General features: G+C 43.1%; 2 protein-coding genes across 2 annotated transcripts; both read right to left on the bottom strand.

Moving 5' to 3' along the window:
- Nucleotides 1–550: 550 nt before the first annotated feature.
- On the bottom strand, nt 551–4,803 carry fem1a (fem-1 homolog a). Its single transcript, XM_012874086.3, has one exon. The coding sequence runs from the start codon at nt 4,579–4,581 to the stop codon at nt 2,728–2,730; it is 1,854 nt and encodes a 617-aa protein (XP_012729540.1). The 5' UTR covers nt 4,582–4,803; the 3' UTR covers nt 551–2,727.
- Nucleotides 4,804–10,702: 5,899 nt separating this feature from the next.
- On the bottom strand, nt 10,703–13,452 carry LOC105934202 (C2 calcium-dependent domain-containing protein 4C). The gene is made up of 3 exons (XM_012874084.3): nt 13,307–13,452; nt 11,861–12,609; nt 10,703–11,761 (listed from the first exon to the last, which is right to left on the bottom strand). The coding sequence occupies exons 2-3, from the start codon at nt 12,584–12,586 to the stop codon at nt 11,210–11,212; spliced, it is 1,278 nt and encodes a 425-aa protein (XP_012729538.2). The 5' UTR covers nt 12,587–12,609; nt 13,307–13,452; the 3' UTR covers nt 10,703–11,209.
- Nucleotides 13,453–22,414: the final 8,962 nt, after the last annotated feature.

The following is a 22,414-nucleotide window of genomic DNA, read 5'->3' as shown; positions in this document are numbered from 1 at the left end:
CAGAGGGGACGCCTGGGACCAAAGATGCCTAAAATTAGCAAGACGGTGCGCCCTGTCTCCGCCGCTGCCCAGCAGCAGTGACGTTGATCGCGGCCTATTTATACCAGGCGAGCTCAGGACCCACAAAGATCACGTTCCCGTCCCGCTTTATTCCCAAACTCTCAGGTTTAAAGGGCGCCCGTGGAAACGGGGAGGGCTGCAACGTTGAGGCCGGGCGTCATTGTTCGGCAGGATGAATAAGGCAACGTGTTTGGAAGATTAGATAGACGGTAGCTGGGATCCCTTTTTTTATCATTTGCCCTTACATGACAAGCTGACTGCGGCGCGTTGTAGGACAACCAGAACTGAAACTGCTCTGTGGCCGGGTCTGGATGGGCCTAGATCACCGGATGCCTTCGGAATGAGGGGCATTGATTTAAAATTAGCTCCAGTCCATGATGGCTGCGTCCGACCTGGACCCTGACATCTACCCAAAAAGCACAGCCATCCTACCCACCGCCAACCTTAAAGCGGAAGAAACGACACGTTTGAACACAAACACAGATGCACGTTTAGCTTTTCGACTGAATTTTATTCAGGCATCTCCAAACACACTTTCAGCTCTCGAGCCGACCCCGGGTCAATGAGTGAGTTCAGTAAGAAAGGCGGCGGCGGCGGCCTGAGAGCCTGAATGTCGGTGCGGGGGCTCCAGGATCCGTCGAGCCGCTCGCCGTGCATTCAGTCCCAACAGAACGTCTGCAATAAATAGAAGATCAACAACAGGAAGTGTCTCGTTGGTAAGACTGAACGGCTGAATTCATCTCTCTGAGCTGCGCCTGAGGTTAAAGGGAAAAAGCCGGGTTCTGTTCCGTTTTAACCCCCCATAACAGCGGAGGAGCCGTCGCGTCCACATTCGGCCGGACACGGTAGCTGCTGCCGGAATCACAGATACAGAGACGTACGTCAGGCTTCCTGGTATTAAAAAACAACTAGCTGCGAGAGGAGGAGGAGGAGGAAACCGTGAAGGCCTTCTTAGTTAAACTACGAGGCGGCCATTTCCAGGGAACCCATCAGGCCCAGTCAGTCGGTCTGTAAGAGGAGCGTGTGCCGCTTGAGAGAAACCGCTCTGTACAGACACCGTTACTTTTTGGAATAAAATACTGCTAAACGAAACCTAAAAACACCAAACTGCATAGATTAGAAACACTAACGGGGTTGGCCTAAACCAATCGGCTCAGGGCAGCTCTCTCCAGTTACTGTTCTTAAATATTAAGACGCTGGAGTCACCAGATTAAACTAGCGTCCCTGCCCCCCCTGCCTAGTCGAAACTCTCTTCCACGCAGATAAAAGTCAGTAAAAGAAAGTTTGGCACAGAAGTCTGAGCATCTTCCCGACGTTCAACAGACGGAAGAAGTGGAAAGACCTGATCCGATTTGAGCCCGTTTTGTCTGAATGCGTGAACGAACAAAAAGGGAGGAAGCACTGAAGGCTAGCCGCGCCTCGTTTTGACCGGATGCCCTGCAGAAGCCCCGCCGCGGTGCGACGCTCCTTTTTTTGTCGGAGAAACAGAAACCTGAGGCGGGACCGAGTCGGCGCTCTGCTAGTCTCACGTCTTTTCACGTCCTAAGTCCTAAAAGTTGAACTGTTGAGTCCTAAAGATAAAGGACTGGATAGGTGATTTAATCACAGAGGGATGTTAGCGACACCTAAGGGTGTGTTTATTTGCTGCGAGGGAAACTAAACCTCTGCTGCTGCTTTTTTTATCCAGACAACAAAAGGAATGTTACGTCTGACTTAGCATGTTTTCCTGTAAGACTCATTAGAGGATGCTTTTCTTCTTAGATTAGAAAACGATCTGACAAGTGCTTTAAAGTAACTTTGCGAAGAGCTTTTGGTTTTAGCGTCACGGATGTAACAACTGGCTATTTCTCCCCCATGAGTTATTTCCGTTTAAACAACAGGCGGATTTCTGCCAATAACGAGGTTTTGGGCTGTTAGACAAAACGGCTCAATGAGTCACTTTGGACTGGGAAGCTTTCACGCATATTTTAAAAACCTGTCAACCTGAAAAAGGACACAGAGGGCGTCGGGTACGCAACCTTTTTCAGGGTGGAACGTTTTGAGAAACGACTTCATGTGCAGCGGTGAAGACAACATTAAGCAGGCTTCAGTCCTTAGCCGTCACTTTTTTTTTTCCTTCCTCCGACCTCTAAGGTCGAAGGAGCTTCCGGGCTGGTTGGCTTTCCATCTGATTTCTGACCCGTGTGTTTCAGACTTTTCTTTTTCAGCCCTCAGTAGAACCGACGCGACGGGCTCCGGCACCGGTTTTTTTTTGCTCACTAACGCCACTGTGACCCTTCATGATCCCCTGCTGCAGCGCGACTGAGCGTCTGCATGGCGTCTCTAAGAGGCAGCAACGGGGAAACTAACGAAGCCGAGAAAATCCACGCGGGGGAACACTTCTTAGAGATTACATACTTTCATCAGCTTTACCGACGCCAGAAAGGCGCCGGTCCAAACGCCGTCAGACGTGACTCGGGTTTAAGTCTGAATCCAGACATCTGAGAATTTAAAACGTTTTTGGGACTTCGTTAAAAGAAAAAGAGAATGAAACCCAGATCTGAAGCAGAGACTACTTCCACAGGGTGCAGGTTTATTGCTACGGTTTGGTCTGAAACACGCTTGTTAGAACCAGGAGCGGCGCCGACGACCGACGCAGAGCGTTCGTTAGCGGAGGGGGGGGAGCCGTCAGTGGAGCTCGATGAAAGCCTCCATCTCCTCGGAGATCAGTCCCCGGTACGGCAGCCGGTGCTTCTCGATGGCGCGGGCCGCCAGGCACTGCAGGGTGACGTAGTTGAGCGGGCAGAGCGCCGGGTGGCCGCTGCTCTGCTCGTCCAGCAGCTCGTAGGCCGTCCTCCTCTGAGCGTTCGTGGCGTCGAAGTGGGCCCCGGCCTTCACCAGCAGCGCCATGATCTCCGGGCAGCCGTTGTGGGCCGCCACGTGCAGCGGCGTGTTGTTCTCGCAGTCCCGCGAGTCCACGTCGGCGCCGCACTCCAGCAGCAGCGCCGCCACCGCCTGGGAGGGGAAGCGGCCCACCGGGTAGCGGCCCACGGACGTGGTGTCCTTGTCCACGGCCATGTGCAGCGGGGCGAAGCCGTTGCGGCCGCGCGGGTTGAGCTTGAGCAGCCGGTAGACCGTGTGCTTCTTCTGGTGCTCCTGCTCGGGGCTGCACTCCAGCTTCTCCAGCAGGAAGACCAGGTGGAGGATGATGGCGAGGGCCTTGTTGAACTGCGGCGCCTCGGGGGGGTTGTCCCTCTGCGCCACGGCCCGCTCCACCTCCCGCACGCTCTTGCCCAGCACGGTCATCAGGTCCTGGAAGGTGACGCGGGTGGACAGGGTGCCCTTGGCGCGGTCCTGCAGCACGAAGGAGAAGAGCTCGGCGAAGGAGAGGAAGCTGGAGGCCGTCATGGGGCTGAGGGGGTCCAGGTTGCTCTGCTGCATGTCCAGGGCGTACTTCCACAGGCTGATGCAGCGCTCGAAGTTGCCCGAGTCGGCGTACACGGCGCCCCGGTACCGTATGTAGTAGGACGTGTCCGGGTGGGACGGCCCGAGGATGCGCTCGCGGACCAGCAGGGCCTGCATCCTCATCTCGTCCGGGTCCGTGATCAACGCCTCCAGCTCCTCGGCGGTGCCCACCTCCTGCGCGCAGCCGTAGGCGGGCACGGGGGGCCCGGGCGCAGGCTTGAGCAGCGACCCGTCCTCGTCGCCCGCCTGCCTCAGCTCCATGGCTCTCCTCCAGTAGCGCATGGCTCCCAGCAGGTCCCGCTTCTTGTCCACGAACGTGGCCCCCAGCAGCTCCAGCGCGTCCACGCGCTCCTCCCTGGACGTGCGCGGCTGGTGGGCCAGGTACTCCACGATGTTGGTGTGGCCCGTGACGCTGGCGGCCAGCAGCGGGGTCATGCCGTAGCCGTCCCTCTCCATGCGCGCGTTGCACTTCAGCAGCAGCTTCATGATGTCCAGGCTGCCCGACTCGGCGCAGTCGTGGAGCGCCGTGTTGCCCTTCACGCTCTTCCGGTTGACGTCGGCGCCGCGGTCCAGCAGGAACTTGGCGATCTCCTTGTGGCCCTTGTAGCAGGAGATCATGAGGCAGGTGTGGCCGTGGCGGTTGGCCACCTCCATGTCCGCGCGGTGCTCCACCAGGTAGCGCACGATCTCCAGGTGGCCGTCGAAGCAGGCGGCCCGCAGCGGCGTGGAGTTGGTGAGCGTGGCGTTGTTGACCGAGGCGCCGTGTTTCAGGAGCGTCTTCACCACGGCCAGGTGACCCGCCGCCGAAGCCGCCCACAGCGGCGGGGCCCCCTCGATGGTCTCGCCGTCAAAGTTGACCGAGCCCCCGAGCTCCACGTTAGCCCTGCAGTGTTCGAGCAGGTAGTCCACCACCTCCAGGTGTCCGTACCGGGAGGCGATGAGCAGCGCCGTGCTGCCCTGCGTCTTCTCCTCCGCCAAAGCCTCCAGCTCCTCGGGAGTTTTGTTGCTCAGCAACTTCTGGATAAGTTTCAGCTTACCATCTCTGGCCGCGTTGAACACCGCCACCGCTATATCCATTTTACAGGCTCTGTGCTGCGGCACCGCACGCCAACTCCATACCGACTTGCTTACTGAGAAAGCGGCGAACCGGGCTTTCGGTCGCGGGGCACCCGAATCTTAGTTTGGACCCAGTTTCCGACACATCTTTCTGCCATTTTGAGGTTGGTGTCAAGATGGCGTTTGTGCTCTTTGACAGGGCTCTGTTTATCGACGCAGCTCGGCATTCTGGGTAATGTGGTCCCGGCACGAGGGCTTTCGTCCGCGGGGCGGGCAGCGTGTCGGTGAGACTAAACTGCATTTCCCATGAAGCAGGCGAGTTAAATTGACAACAGCTGACGCTTCCATTGTTTTGGTTGTTGAAAGCAGCGTTGGGCTTTTAGTCTGAAACTGACAGTCAGCTGACGGCGAACTGACACGTTCAAGAAATTATTATCTTTAGCCAATTATTGCTATCGTTATTAGACGCTTAATCTGAATTATACTGTACAAAACCAGTCTCAACGACCGTTATTTTGTTTAGGAAGGAATGTTTTATTCATGGTTCTTACACCAAGCAATAATATAATATAATATAATATAATATAATTAATATATGCATTTTCATATGTCTATTTTTAAATGTATACAAATATGGAAAGATTATGTCTTGTGTCTGCATATGTGTAATCTGTGTGCATTATGAGCCAGCTCTGTTCATATCAAACATTTCACTAATGTAAGTAACACATAATTACAATAAAGATTGTTGATTTACTCATAGGTCTTATTAATCCTCAGGCTTTTAAAGGCAAAATAATATGTTAAAAAACTCACTTTTTAAATTAAACTCATAAAATACGAAAAGTATACATGGACATTTAAAGCTTTGTTCCAATCCATTTTTCTGTAGATCTACCAACTATCCTTACCATTTAAGGGTGTATCTACAAGACATTGAGGCCTCCTGAGATATCAACAAACTGCATTATTTAAAGCTAACAGCATCAGTAGTTAATCAAGCTACTACTTCTGCGGTAATTTACCCTTAATGGTAAAACAAAAAGCTTGAATATATCCAACTCTTAACACTTCTGTTAAAAGTAAAAGAAAAACATAATAATAGAGATTTAATATTCTCCAAAGAAAATGTAGACCTTTTAAACAACCAGGGTAAAAGGTGTTAAAGGCACTATATCTAATATTTTTTAAATAACAAAGCTAGAATAAAATGAATATAAAAATGAATAACTCCCAAAAAAAAAACTCATAGAAATTATAAACATTAATTGGGCACTTCCACTGACATAAAAAGTTGAGCACATTTTTATTAAAGAAGAGTAGAAAAAACAAAATGACCAGCAGTTTCCTGAAGAATATAAGGAAAATAATTTGCAGCTTCAGAAACTGTTGAAAATGGCCAAGAAAGCTTCCCTTTGAAATTGGGTTTAATCTAGTAAGCAAACCTCCAAGGTGCCACGCTGAGATGACCATCCCAGTTTTCAGTGACCATATGCTGAGCATCTGGACTGCTGTAGTCAATGCTATGTGGCCAAGGCACGATTGCAATTGTGAGTGAAGTTAGGATATATACTTGTGGAAAGTTTCCCCTTTTGAAAGGTTTCTTTCTCATCCCATAAAAACATGGATGCACATCATGCCTCCCTTTTATTTCTATCGAGGGCTTTTCTCAACAATGCTGTAAGAGATATTATGTTTAGCTGACTGAGTGCCCTTCCCTTAATTTTACCTATGTGACTTTTTCTGAATGTAGGTTTTGGGCTTGCTTATTGTTTCTGGGTATCACAACCTTTTTCAAAATAATTGTTGAACTATGTCATGGGGTTTACATAAAAAACAAACATTTCTTAAAACCTCAGACTGTTTTTAAAGAGAGAAAGAAAAGCACCACGTTTCCTAGTGCTGCTCAAACAATATAACAAAATGATTATCACACTTACCTTTTCAATTCATTTATTGTTATTTTGCATAGCTACACAAGTGTGGGCAAAATATTGACCTGCTTATTTTAGTGGATTTGATGAATGTTGTTCCACACCTATGCTATTTGTGTTTTTTGTGATCATAACAATATTTGCGAGCACCCCAAGCCGTCTTTCTGGTAAGCAAATAAAAATTGCAGCAATCGTCTTTTAGCCAGCCTGCCAGCAGTGCACACCATCAGGTCTGGGTCCTTTCAGCTGGAGAGCACTCTGCCTACTTTGGAAGATTCACAGGTATCTCATTAAAAAAAACTTTAAACCACAGGAACAACATGACAAAAACGTTTAGAGGCTTTTAAAGCAATAGCAATGCCAGCATCCAGGCAAATTAGTACCTTTTTATATAATACTGGAAAGCACTTTAATTGGCTTTTCTCAATGGAACCATATTTTCTTGGCTTAAGATCTTTTTTAAATATTGTATCTCGTCTCTTGGAAACCAGATTTCCTATTTTTAATGCAACTCTGTGGTATTAAATCAGAACTACACATTTTATTTTTGACTGCTGGGTTCCGTGGTACTACAGCAGCAGAAGAAGAAGCAAAGAAGAGATGACTGAACTGAACTCTGGATTATACCTTACCTGGTGAGGTCGTCATTAAACTGTATGTTACCAGTCATGCATAAAACATGGACATTTTTTTAGTTCTCTTATGATCTATCAAGTTGCTGTGCAAGAGGGGAGCATGGATGATAGAGAGCAGTTAACAGAATTCTTTTTAAAGAGGACATATGCTTTTAAACGTGTTTTCACATTAAAATAATTCAGCTGCACTCTGTATAAATTGGAACTGCAATGCTTTGGTCTGAATGCCTCATCCAACTACAAGGAACTAGCCAATCAAACTGTTGTCTATTAAGAACTAGCTGCAGATTATCGACAAGAAGATAGAAACCCTTATCCTTTCTCACAATGCAGGTTATGGCAGCAGGTGAAAGATGGTGTCACAAAAACGTGGGCGTTTTCTTCGCCAGAGCTTTCTCTTTTGGGAGTCACTGTAAGCATGTTGTCAGAAACCGTTTTGATCACCTAGGAAACATCTAAATTAAGATCTTTTGGATCAAAAACAGCACCGAAATTGATCACCCATTCATGTATTACATCGCGGCTGGACTACTGCAACGGTCTTTTTACTTGTCTAAACACGGCATATGTGGATCATCTTCACACTGTGCAAAATGCAGCAGGAAGGCTTTTATGTGAGGTAAGCGATAAACCCTGTTCTAGCCTCATTGCCCTGACCCCCTGTTAAAAATTTTAACTATTAACTATTAAGGATATTCCTCTTAGATCGGTCCAACCAGATGCTGCTGGTGGTTCCTCGGACTCATTTTAAGACCCGTAGAGAAAGCGCTTTTCAGGCGGTGTTTCCAATGCTCTGGAACTCCCTTCCACCCTCTCTGCGCTCCACAGTATCTACTGACTCTTTTAAAAGAAATACTTACTTAGACAATGTTTTTATCATTTGTTTTATTCTTTTATTCTTGTGAAGCACATTTTGATTTTTATCTGTAAAAAGGTGCTGTATGAACAAAATGTACTTACTCTTCAACCAGGGGCAAGTTGGGACAATTCCAAGGGCTGAAATGTTTTGGGGGAAAAAGAAGGGGGAAAAAAGCATGTTTTTTATTGTTTATAAATGTGTTGATGGTTTGGTCCTGTTTTCACCCTTTTTTATTTGGGGCCTAAAATTCCTGACGCCGCTCCTGTTTTTCGACCATTCCATCCCATCTCAGCCGCAAGACTGCTTTACCCGATATTTTACACAACAGTCAAAATGATAGAAAATAGAACAATTCGGAACTGAAAAAGAATAAAAGGTGCAGAAATGCAGCAACAGAGTAGAGTACGTAAAAGAGCAGAGTAGGAAGTTGCTTCCACTCTCGATCAAGATGTTGTTATAAAACAATATCAAAGTTTTGAACATCTCACAGAGAACAGTCAATCCAGCATCCAACCACTGAAATAGTACAACTCCAAATCTATCAAGCACCTAAACTGACAGGTTGGTGAAGGAGAGCTTTAATTAGAAAAGCAGCAAAGAGGCAACATGTTGAACCAGGAGGTGATGCAGAGATCAAAAGCCTCGGAGGGAAATCTGTCAACAGGACAAGTATTTGGTCAGTGGGAGAAAATAAGAAGTCCTGTTTGCACTCTGCCACATTATTTATATAAAAAAGGTAAAGTCATATAGTCACACTACTTTAAAAACTCTCAATTAAAACACAGAATTTTGAGGTTATAATGTAACCATTTTTTCTGTCATCCATCCATTATCTGTATTAGCTTGTCCTTGCAGGGTGACAGGGGGGCCTATCTCCAGCGGTCATTGGGCGAGACCTGGACAGATGGCCAGTCCGTCACAGGGCAAGACACAAACAGACAGGACAAACAGCCATGCACGGACACATTCATATCTAAGGGCAATTTAGAGAAAACTTACGTATGCATAATAGTTGCGATGCAAATAGCATCCAAAAAGACCCCAGGCCAAGATTTGAACCCAAGACCTCTTTGCTGCTAGGCAACAGAGCTGCGGAATATTTCTGAGCTTCGAATTTTGGTGTGAAATGCGGAATAAGAGATGATTATTCACGCTTTTATTTCATCTCATCTTGACTATTGAAACAGCCTTTTCATGTGTTTGAAAAAGAAGGATCTTGGCCATCTCCGCTCAGTTTAGAATGCAGCTGCGGGGCATTTGAGCAGCACACGAGAGAGACAGCACTTTACTCCTGTTTAAATCTCTTCGCATTTGCTACCGGTGCATTTTGGAGTTCATTTGAACATTTTAGTCTAAGTCTTCACTTTTCGGGGGCCTGTGTGATCAAGCTCCAGCCTATATTACTGACCCTCTAGAGCTATACTCCCCTTCATGCAGTTTGCTGCCTCTATCTTTGCACTGAAGACCTATTTATTCAGATTGGCTTCTGACTTTAATGGTGTATGACGTTGAATGCATGCCGTTTTAATCTTTTCTTTTATGATTTTATTGTCCGTGATGTTTTTATGCTGGTTTTACTGTGAGGAAATTTGTGTTTTTTATCCTGTGAAATGTGGTTTATAAACAAAGTTTAATTACTCCCAACTAGGCCACTGTGCTAGCCTAACTATTCATGCATTTATTTAAATTTTGTGAGCTCCTAATAGGAGGTGTCACAACAGAAAAACTACCAAACACAATTATTTGTCTAATTGATCTCAGCAAAGCCCCGCGGCTAGTCTTCAGCAGAGCATTCAAGTTTAGAGGGCCCACAATCTCTGCAGTATTTTGCATCACGAAACTGTAAACTACAGAGATGAAGATAATGATTGAATTTTCCAATTTCATCATTTTCCTCTCCGGTCTGTGGGAAATTAAGTCACAGACCAACACGTCCCAAATGGGTGCTTGTTGAGACTTATTTCTGTACTTAAGAAGTTAATGGAGTTGGTGAAACATCACCACTGGGGCATAAAGCTGAAAGTGCTCTGAAAGTCATTTTTTACTTTTTTGAAATTAAAATCCTACCCCCCTCCATTTCTAAGGGTTTTATTGCCTTTTTGTCTCATAAAAATCACAGGATGTCCAATTAACTCCAAACAAGGCACACAAAATTGCTTAAACGCTTATTAATACTGGAAATCGCTCATGTCGTTTTGCTCTTTCACCAGCAGAGGGCGCACCGACATTAGGATAGCGGTCTGTGTTTCTCTGCAGGGCTTAGTCCGTATTATGTTGCGTATGGGATCACATAAATTTTCATTTATCAACTTAAAATCTGGGGACGTCTGTCTGTGCAGATTACTTACAGCCGAAGTAGAATGTTCGGTTTGATTGCCAACCTTATCATCTGTTTAAAACTCACTGGAGGAATGCCTGAATTGGAAGAGTGGATTTAAAATTAAACAGGGAGTTTGAGTGCTCACAAAGACAATATTGTTTGCGGAGAACCACTAAACCCCCCCCTGATGACACCCGGCCTTTGCACGTCTCAAAGGATGCAGCCCCTGAGCTGTTTGCAAAAACAGGAAGCTTTTGTTGGTGCTAAAGACGGGTTTGAACCATTGTTGCTGTCTTTTATTGGTCCTCAGAATTGACTAAAAGAGAATCCCACTGAGACAAAGCTGCAGATTGGAGCAAAAAAAAAAATAATAATAAAAAATCACCTTGCCAGGTTTCTTTTTTTGTGTGTTCTTTATTGGTCAGTTGGTAAACTTGTCACATTGCATCAGTCATGTCTACAATACGAGTCGTTCAAATCCAGTCTCTCATGGAAACATATTTTTTTATATTGGCACAGGGACATGCAAAACTATTGCACGCAATATCGAGATTTAATACAAAAATACAACTTCCAGTAAGACACATCAGCTGTGAAAAGCTACATCGGAGAGGGGGGGGGGGCGACACCTTTTGGAAGTCAGCATGTCAAGACTAAAACACAAACACCGCTCTGCCAATCACATTGCCCACGTGCCAGCAAGCACTTAAAAGCGTGTCTTTGTTTAAACTGAACTACTCATGACAACAGAGATTCTGTCGACGCACACAACACAGTGTGAAGGATGCAGCTCCCTTGTCATCAGTATGCCGCTTCTTGCCCAGCCTGGAGAGGTGGGATGAAAAGGTCGGCAGAGGGGCGGCGAGCCGCTCGCTTCCACCGGAGCCTTGACAGGGCCTCCCTAGAGGTTTGCGAGCAGCTCACTGAGCAGCACCTCCCTCTCTCCTAGAAGCACGTCTCTCTTCAGGCTGGTTCCTTTGTTCACCACCTTTATCTTCATGGCCAGACTCTTCACTTGCGCCTGGGGCAGGGCATCGAAAAAAAAGTCCTCATTGAACACGGGGTTCCTGCTGTTCTTGATGATGGTGCTCCTTTGTTTCTGCTGCTTGCCGGGGTTCAGGTAGAGCGCCACGCAGCAGTTGATGCTCTTCACGTCCGTCTGCCTGTTGTAGAGGGCCTCGGCGGTGAGCACGCGCACCCTCAGCCGGGCGGCCTCGGGGTCGTAGTGGGTGCTCAGCCTCACCGTCCCGCCCTTGTGGAGGTTGATGGTGTGCTCGCGCTGCAGGAGATCCGAGGCCGCGCCCCTGGGGTGGCCGGCCTTGGCGCCGCGGAAGGCGGGAGAGGGGGGGCAGCGCGTGCGGCGCCGCTGCACGTTGGGGCTGTTGTCGGCCGAGCTGCATTCGTCGGTGGAAAGTGAACTGTGGCGTGCCAGGGAGCGTCTTGCGCGAGACACCTTAGGGGGGGAAATGAAAAAGCAGCAGGTAAATACACAGAGAATTCACTCCGAGCTTGGGATCATATCATCTGACTGAAACAAGAGAGGAATATGCACCTTGGCTTGTGTTTCCTGGGTAATGGATCGAAGTAGGGAGGCCGACCTGGAGAGGAGGGGGGAGTTAAACGGGGAGGACTCAGCAGAAGAGCAGGTGTCACTCTCTCCTCCACTGAAGTAGCGGTAAGGGTTGGGGTCAGCCGGGGCCAGCAAAGCCCCCCCCTGGGAGCGCCTCTGGGAGTTTGGTGAGGTGAGGGGGCTGCTGGGATCACTGTGGAACAGGCTCTCCTTGCGTCTGGTGTGAGGAGACTCCACCAAGGTGGAGAAGCCGTAGGAGGTCTGAGCTTTGGGGACGTACGGCAGGGACATTGCAGTCTGCGACAGGGGGTCGGCATTGGTGTTGACGTCCACGCCGAGCCTGTTGGTGGCCCCGGCCCCCGGTTCGTCGGCACTCTCTATCTGGATGATGTGACGGTTGGCAGACTTTTGCAGGTTGCGGGAGAACATGCGAGGGCTGCAGATGTTCTTGCTGCTCCGAGCTCGGGGGCTCTTGCTGCAGATGGCATGGTCGGAGGAGGAGGGTCTCAGATTGGCACGGGGCTTGAGCTCCGGGCTGGTGGAGTCCTCTGGGGGGCAGCAGATGAGTTTGGGCGGGATGAAAAAATCAGGGATCCTTTCGGGAGTGAGCACATTGGCGTAAACGGCAACAGGGATTGCCTCTGTTGTCTGTGGGGGATGCGTCCCACTGCTCTCCACAGAGCTGCGGAGCTTCTCCAGCAACCACATGCCCACTCAGACGCCTCAGCTCACTGATGCACAGAGAGAAAACAAATCAAAGCAAAACAGACCAAATCTGAATATTGATATGATTTGAAAAACTATAAACATAATATAAATGGTAAATTTTTCTAAATAAATTACAATTTTTTTAAAATAGTATCCACATATCTTTAATACATCTGTAAAAAAAATCTATAATAAATACTTTAAAAAGTAATGTAAAACTAATATATCGATATTTATGAATTATACATAGACAGTTGTATACAAAACAAAGCAAAAACATTTTATCAGACATATACAGTACAATATCTCAATAAATTGCACTCCCTAAGACAAAGATTCTAAACTTGTATGAGTTACATTATTGCACCTTTGAGGTAAAAAAAATGAAGCTTATAATATGAAAAATAATGAACTGAATGAACACTAAAATAAGAAAAAGACTTTTAATATATGCAATGAGCGCTTCAGCTAAACGTGAGAGAAATTACAAGACAACAAACAAGAAATGATAAAATAATTGAAATCAATTCACTACGAGTTCTATTCGCAACTAAGATTTTGTTGCGTATTTCGAGTAAACTGCTTTTGGTGGCTCGAATGTCAATTACATAATTAGGTGTTGGAAATAAATTAGATAAAAACTGTCTAAATAAGTTTTCTTTGACTGATAATCCGCTCAAAGTGTCTTAGCTGTGTACTTTGGGAAACAAACAAACTCACCTGTTGCTTGTAAACTCTTTTTCCTGATGAAAAAAAAAACTGCCCGTCGCAAGCTCTCCAAGCTCGTTGTGCGTAAAAGAGTCTTTCCCTGCAAATTGAAGCGCGCTCCTCAGCGCTCGCCAGCGGGAAGGGGGATTTCCAGATCAGGCACTCTCTCTTTATACGACTGGGTCTGTGACTTCTGAGCCAATGAGAAGGTTGTAATCTTAGCCATAAAACTGTTCTCAGCTCAGGCACACGCGAAAGAGGACAGTGAGCTTTAACTGTTGGCTCGTCACCCACTGCTGCAAAATCCTTTGTGTTTCTCCATATTCGTTAATTTTGACAGAAAACGTCCCCGTGATCGGATTTTGGCGTCCTTTTTTCTTTTTTTTGACAACGAGTGTTATCCAAAGTGTGACTTCAATAGACGCACCACATTATACTTAAACGAACAATATGTCGCCTCTTACACACCGTCTGCGCTCATTTCACCACTTGTATTTAAGCTTTTATAGCTACTTATGCACTGATGCAAAAAAAAAAAAAAAAAAAAAAAAAAAAACTGCAGGAAAATGATAATTAAACATACAGCGTAATTTGGTTTGAAGTTTGCAGTATTTTGTCATGTCAGAACCTCAAACCTCAACAATTTTGTGTTTTAGACCAATATTTTTCAAGTGGGAAGAAACGTATTTGCTGGTTTCCAGTGTATGCAGGGTACAACTTTGAAAAGTGTTGTATGTCTTCGTATTTATCCCTCCAAGTCACTTATTAGAACCATGTTTGACGACTCTAACAGCAGAAAGTCCTTTCTTTGTTTCCACTAGGTTTGCACATCTGGAAAAAAAGGTTTTTGCTGGTAAATTGGATGGAGAGCATCTGTAAACAACAATGTTCATGTCTTACCACTGGAACTCAGTATGTTTTGAGTTCGTACTTTGACTAGTCCATTTTAAGACATTGGACATCCGTATCCTGTGTGCTTACCTGTGGCGTCAGTGGCGTCAGTGGCCTCACCAGATGTCGCTGTGGAGCTCTATGTTCGCAATAATCGGTGGGACATGATCGTTCTTTAAAGAGCAATATTAAAAAAAAAAAGAAAAAAAATTCCTTTCCAATAAAATTCTTTTATAAACATTTGTGTCTATATATCTAAGTCTGCCAAGAAACTGACAAACTCAGTAGGTTAAATCCTCTTGAGGCGCCATGATATTGGGGCTGGCCCACCATCCATCCTTTTTCCAACATGCCTATCCCTTGTGGAGTTGCGAGGGGTACTGGTGCCTATCTTCAGCTGTCAATGGGCCAGAGGCGGGGTACACCCTTGACAATTCAATTCAATTCTTTTTTATTTATATAGCGCCAATTCATGAAACATGTAATCTCAAGGCACTTTCCAAAGTCAAATTCAACCAGATTATACAGATTTGGTCAGATTATACATATTGGTCTAAAGTTTCCTATCTAAGGGAACCCAGCTGATTGCATCAAAGTCTTGACAAGCAGCATTCCCTCCTCCTGAAGAAGCATAGAACCACAAGGAGAGTCGTTTGCATTGTCCATGGCTTTGCAGCAATCCCTTATACTGAGCAAGCATGAAGCTACAGTGGAAAGAAAAACTCCCCATTAACAGGAAGGAAAAACCTCCAGCAGAACCAGGCTCAGTGTGAAAGGTCATCTGCCTCGACCGAAAGGCAAAATAAAACATAGAAAAATGTAAACTAAAAACAAATATTAATCTAGTGTTGGTTGTCCTTGGTAGCTCATTGAAGGATTGACGTGAATATTCTCTGTTCAATAAATTAATATTATGAGCCTTATTATGCATCACAAAAAAAGAGTTGCTGTTAATAAGTGTTGAGTTTTTGTGCCCCACTTAACTTATCATGCTAGAGAAGCCTTTGCTGTTTAGGGTTGTTGTCCTCATTCAGATTGGATGAAGAGTGTTAGGCCATGAAAACTTCCAAGTCATAAGATACATTTGCAGTCCAACATTTAATGGGGAATTCTAGCCAATGGAAATGCTTTGATCTAACCCATCCCATCGCTGTGCTACCATCATGTTTAGGATGCTGTCTGGCTAGAAAGTGAACTTCCATCTCATGTTGGTCAGTCATACTGACCAACATGAACCAAGTAGTAAACATTACTATCTATAGCCGCAAGAGGACTCTCTAGGCTGTGTGTAAACCTCATGCATTCACCCAGTGGAGCATTGCGCGGGGCAGCTCATAGGGCCCCTACTGAGAGAGAACCCTGTTATTGGGCTATCCGTGAAGCTAATAACAGCTAGCGCTAACTTACAGGTCTGTTATCCAGCCCGTTTACAACTTCACATGAGCTTTATGTTGCTCTCTAACATTCGTGTCATAGTGTTAGCTGGCACCGTTACTCTTATGGTCTAATTTAAATTAAAATGTAATTTTTACAACTTTCAGCGTGACAGCCTGTTATGCTAAAATGCACTGACAATAACTTTCTGGGTTGGCATTGCTGGCTTGTTATGCTAATCTACCCCATTCAATCTCCCAGGTATGTTCCATATTATTCAGCCGAATGTGGATGCAGCTGTTTAATATAATAAATAGCCTTACTAGATTAAATGTTATTTTTTAGTCTTGGGTTGTGTGAAATATAGTTCTAAATAAATGCAATTTATATTCCGGAGCGAGTTATAGTCCAAAAAATACAGTAAGTATACAAATTAAGTCTGTTGCGATGACGTGGACTACTGAAATTTTGCAGAGCCAACTAAGTATCACATTAATGTGGATGTTGTCATCATAGCAAGGCAACATGATGTGTTCAATGGAGGACACGGTAGAAATGTTGAACATACTGCTAAGTCTATGTTTTGTTTTTTGTCAGACTCAAAGTAAAAAAAAATAGAGCTAGTTTATATTTTATTTCCATAGAATAAACTCAGTCACTGTCATAAGCTCAGTGTCTGTTTAATTTAACAATTGATGCAATTATGAACGCCACTCCCCACTAATTAGTGAAGGACAGTCATCTGACGTTGTATTCAGCCCGATTTGGCTCGCTTGGAACCCCAGCCAAGGAGATATTAAAAAGGACTGTTACTAATGGAAAACCCTAATAACTGGGTAGAGCCATGCAATGTCGTGCTGACATGGTACTCATGGAAATCGGCCATTAGAGAAGCAACCCCACTAAATGTTGCTGTACATACAGAGGGCTGCTAAAGTGTTTTAGCCACCTTGATATTTTTAATATTTTGTTGCCTCACAACCTGGAATTAAAATGAATTGTTTGAGAGTTTGCACTATTTAGTTTACACAACAAGCGTACAACTTTGCAGATAAGACAAAATACCAGAAAACTTCAGCATATATAGAGTCAGTACTCTGTAGAGCCACCTTTTGCAGCAATGTTAGTTTCAACATTGGAACAGTCTCTATGGGCTCGTCACATCTTGTCATTGGAATTTTTGTTCATTCTTTTGGACAAAACTGCTCCAGTTCCTTCATGTTGAGTAGTTTTCACTTGTGAACAGCGATCTTCAAGTCTAACCACAGATTCTCAGTTGGATTGAGGTCTGGATTTTGACTAGGCCCTTCCAACTCATTGAAACGTTTCCCCTTAAATCATTCTAGTGTTGCTCTAGCAGTATGCTTCAGGTCCTTGGCCTGCTGGGAGATGCACTTCTGTCTCAAATTATAGGCAGACTGACAGGTTTTCCTCAAGAATATCCCTGTACCAGCACCATCCATCTTTCCCTCGACTCGGACCGCTTTCTTAGTCTCTGCTGCTGAAAAACATCCCAACAGAATGATGGTGCCACTACCAAGAGGTGTTGTATTTTGGGAGGGGTGGTGGGGTAGGTTAGGAAATTTCCAAAGAAAAATGTATATATTTATATCAGGTTTTGGGATGATTTTGATTTTCTTGTCATAGGGTACTGACGACACCCCTGCCAACATGTTTGAGCGTGTTGATGGTGTTCTTGGGGCGATTACATGTGTTGGGTTTGCGCAAGACATAACGTAAATGACAAAGCTACCACTTTAAAAGTGTAATTGTTTTAAGTTTAACTGTCTATTTTATAGTGTAGTTGAATTCAACATTGCCATCATTATATTTTTTTAAATGACCACTCAAAATTGGTTACTTTTCCAGTCCATTTCTACCATGCCCGCCTGCAATTACACTAAGCCCCCCACAGCGACCCATATATTAAGGGGAGTCGCCCACATGCCTTTTTCCCAACTCAAAATGTACCTTCTTATATATTCTTATATATATCACAAATTATCTCTTAATTTGTGAGTAGCAGGGAATATGGTCAGGCTCACCACACCACTGATTTTAGAGGTATTTTGACAATATAAATATATATATATATATATATATATATATATATATATAGGACTGTCTCAGAAAATTAGAATATTGTGATAAAGTTCTTTATTTTCTGTAATGCAATTAAAAAATATGAAATGTCATACATTCTGGATTCATTACAAATCAACTGAAATATCGCAAGCCTTTTATTGTTTTAATATCGCTGATTATGGCGTACAGCTGAAGAAGACTCAAAAATCCTATCTCAAAATATTAGAATATCGTGAAAAAGTATACTAGTAGGCTATTCTTCAGCTGTACGCCATAATCAACGATATTAAAACAATAAAAGGCTTGCGATATTTCAGTTGATTTGTAATGAATCCAAAATGTATGACATTTCATGTTTTTTAATTGCATTATAGAAAATAAAGAACTTCATCACAATATTCTAATTTTCTGAGACAGTCCTGTATGTATATATATATATATATATATATATATATATATATATATATATATATATTAGTCACATTTCACATCACCAACTTTGACTGTTTTGTTCAAATTTATCACATAACGTTATATTAAAAAGCATTTAAATTACATGTAGGAATTTAACAAAATAGCTAAAGGTGTGTTTGTGTGGTATGAGTGTGTGTATACAATAAAAGTCACAAGCACAAATACTTTTGCCAAGTACTGTACATAATACTTACGTCAACCCAGATCTGAATACTCCTTCGCTCAGTTATCAGTCAGAGCAGCTTTGCAACAAAAACAGAATGTCACAAAATGTCTGTTAAAGTTCCTCCAGTTGTTTTCAGACATCCCTGGGTGTTTTCATGATGTCCCACAGTTGATCCATAAATCTTCCTGTTGCCGACATGCTGCTGACTTTGATATACAGCCAGAGTTTTTCCCACATGCGCCCTTAGATCCCTACTCCCTGCTGTTCTCTTTACAGAAAAATCTCTGAAAAATACCTGTAGCAAAAGTTACAGTTTGGATGCAAACTCTGGAACGGACTCCCTGCTGATCCAAAGGCAATGCGTCAAAAGCCTTATGTTTTTCTTTTTTTCTGTACAAATGTTAGAGCAACAACAGACCTCTGCTCCAATCATACAAATAATATATATAAAACATATTTCTAATTGATTTATTTTCTGTTGCAAAAATGCTGAAAACATTTTTTATTATTTATATTGCTCTTGTCCTTCATTACAGTCATTTTCAGAATGATTTGCAAAATAATCAACGGACCAGAAGCTCTGACAAAGAAAAAGTAACACTAGGTGATGAATTTTCATTGTCTTCAGTCGTCAGCCAGTTTCTGTTTGGAGCAAGCCAAAAAATGTATTCAACCCACAGACTGTTTAGCCAGGTGTTAAACAGGGAGGTGGATCTGTCATGGTAGGAGCAGCCATCTCGTAGGAGTAAGTTGGACCAGTCAGTGTTCCACAAAACATTTTAAACGGGGCCAGAAAATGTGAAGGCAACCTACAGAACTATGATTTAACAATTTAGGTCTAAAATCCTCCTCTCCCAAAGGCTGGTGATACTTATTGTGCATCTTTGCTGATGGGTTCACAGGACATCAGGGCTGAATGTTGTTATTCCTGGTATTACAAGGTGTTTTTCAAATGTGTTCTGAGTCTGCAGTTGTAGTGATTTACAAAAAGGTTAATTTACAAAAAGGTTTTAAACGTTTTGTCATGTTTTAGCTATGAACTTTCATATATGTAGTTGGATTCTAAACAATACACCATCATGTAGTAGTGGAGTGACAGTGGTGCAGGAGCGCGGGAATTCGTTCTTCAGTTACCATTTTAGTGCATAATTGTGAAGTGGATGGAAATGGATGCATTGTTTTCTACATCTTTTGGAAATAGCATTTAAAAAGTGTTTTATTTCTTTATAGAACCACCTCTCAATGTAGTTAGACCTGTAAACACTTTAAAAGGAGATTTAGGAGAAGGTTTCATGCTCAAGTCACACTTCAGCCGAACAAACAGAAACTTCACACTTGACTTAGACTCGGGCTTTAAAGATTTTTAGCACACACTCTGAAATCTAGTTTGTCATACATGCGATGGCAATAAAGCATCTTTGAATCTAAAGACTCAAGACTTTAACCAGAGACTGAGATTCTAGTGTTATATACAATCTTTATCTCATCTCTGAGTGGATAGGCTCGTGGGTCATCGGGGTGGGGGATTTGGGCTGGAGTATAGACCGGGTATGTCATGTTTGGGGTGGAGCTCCATTTTAGCTTATTCGTCTTTGCAAAATAAGTCAAACTCAGTCAGATTAAATGGAAAGTAATTTCCATGTCTTTCTGCTAATTCTTAATTGGCTTTGTGTTTGCACTTTGACTGCACCATTCTACGACATACATAAGATTTGATCAAAACCATTCACTTGTATCTTTGGCTGCATGTTAAGAATTGTTTTCCTACTTAATTTGGTCAAAAGAAAATGCAACTTTACTGCCATTGCAGTATTTGCTAGTGGACTGTGTGAAACTTCTAAAGGTCAACACTCACAATGAAAGGATGATTTTAAGAATCCTCTCATATTTTCTGTCTAAAATACACCAGTCACCTTACTCCTAAGTTCAAACTTTATGACATTAAAGGGCTATCATAAATAATTAAGAAAGAACTAGAGTAATGCAAATAAAAATAGAGAATGGTAAATCATGATTTGGTTATTACTTAAATTCTGTTCGACTGAAAGCTTTTCGAGTTAAATTTCTATATTTCTTAACTCCTATATTTACATCTCAAGTTATACATTCCGCAATAGGTTTATAGTTCTTTGGAAAATGTTTTTTACCCTTGTTTTCCTTTATTTTACAATCTGACATTTTCCTCTATGTTACTCAGACTTTAATATTGGCTAAAATATCAGTTCTGTTAATTTAATTATTTCTGTCAATTTCTAAATGTTCAAACCTAACTTTTGCTTCCAGTTCCACTATCAAGAACTGAATCTGTGTGATATATCCCTTTTTTATCAAGAAGTGGCTTTCTTTATGGGCAGGAAAAAAAAATCACCACCGCTTTGGTTATTGAATCTGGGGAAATCAATGTAAGAAATGAGCAGGACGACCTCAGCATTTAGACTCACAAATCTGCACTTTCAAAAACATATTTTATTTTCTCAAAACCTACAGAGTGAGAAAACTTAATTACTGAAAAGTCTCTTGCTTATGTGGCGCCAGGTAAAAAAGTGTGATTTTCCAGAAGATTTGTTGCAAGAATGTGTCCAAAAATCTCCTGATTATTAAAAGCTGTCCAAGTGTTGCAGTTTAAACTTAGACTGGCTGCTGATTTTCAATTTCACATCAATGTAATGCATTCAAAGAAAAAGAAAATCTATACCGTGGGCAAAGGTTCAAATCAATAACGAATTACCCAGAAACACCTAATTAAAACATATTTCATACAAACAACGGTGGAGCTAAATAAGATGTAAAAAGATATAGATGTGCAAACTGTTCAAAGACCAACATAGGACATAAAAATGTTAGAAAAGGTTTTAAAATAATATTTAAATATACTATTGTGAGTTTTTTGTGCAGGAAACTGAGAGATTAAATCCTATTTATCAATCTTATGGCCTGTGGGAAGAAAGTGTTCCACATTTTGTGTGTCCTTGCTCTAATGGAGCGATATTTCTTGCCAGACGGCAGAAGATCAAACAATCCAGGAGCTGGATGCAGTCCAGGAGCGCAGTGGAGATGATATAATTTACTGTTGTTCTGTTTGGTGCTGTTAAATTGTTAATTGTAGTGTAATTGTTGGTGTAGTAACTGCATATTAGACATGTTCAAGATTGGACATCACTTCATTTGATTTTGAAGTTTTTTGTATTAAATGCATTGCAGAATTTTACAGCTCTGGTAAATTCTCAGCAACAGGAAAGTCAAGAGAGATGATGTCCTCAAAAGCAGAACCATTAGTGAGTGAATGACTAATACTGCACCGATTTGGAGCTAAAGCCCACAATTACCTTCTGGGTCTTCTTTAAACTCTAAAAAATTGTCGTTACACAGCCTGACCAGCTGCGCCTCTCCACTTTACAATCTGTTTTATTATCTTCACTAATGAGCCTTAGCACAATTGTACAAATGTTACAATTTCTTTCTTTCTTTCTGCTGAGAATACTTCTTTTGTATGATTAGGCTCCTTCAGCTTATAGTGATGGCAGAGAAAGAAAAGTGGGCCAAACTAAAGCAACACTGAAGTATAGTACAGGATCTTATAAAGTTTTGGCATGCTTAGTTGCAGAGACTCCATATAGGAGAGATGACACCTTTTATAGTACTCTTTATTATTTTGTATAATCGGTCCTATTCTTTGTCCGTAACAATCAGCTGCAATGATAAGGCTTCTCTTGTGTAAATGATAATGCTACCCCGACATATGATGGAATGCTTCCTTTTCACATTCTGAAAAAAACATGCTTCACACTTTATGCTGTAAATGTATGAATATGTGTGGATGCTGTGACTGTCAGCTTTAATTGGACCCAAATAACGAGGCTGTGCACACTTAGCTGATTCTGCCGGACTTCTCCAACACAGCCCTTTGGATAGAACACACTATTTTCTTGCTCCAATTAGGTCCCTGCCGCAGGCAATCCTCAGCAACAGTAACTAGCCGCATCGACACACCATGTCTCACACATCTCTTTGGCTCCTGATCCATAATATCGCCAGCGGTAAAGTGTTTAACAACGTAATGGAAGTCTCTCTTCTGTATAAGCTGTATTTTCCTTATTAGTTGTCTTAAGCCTTGAGGGCTATTTACTTTG

Source organism: Fundulus heteroclitus, chromosome 6 (assembly GCF_011125445.2).
Source record: "Fundulus heteroclitus isolate FHET01 chromosome 6, MU-UCD_Fhet_4.1, whole genome shotgun sequence".
Taxonomy (NCBI): Eukaryota; Metazoa; Chordata; class Actinopteri; order Cyprinodontiformes; family Fundulidae; genus Fundulus; species Fundulus heteroclitus.
This window is presented reverse-complemented; position numbering and strand designations above follow the sequence as displayed.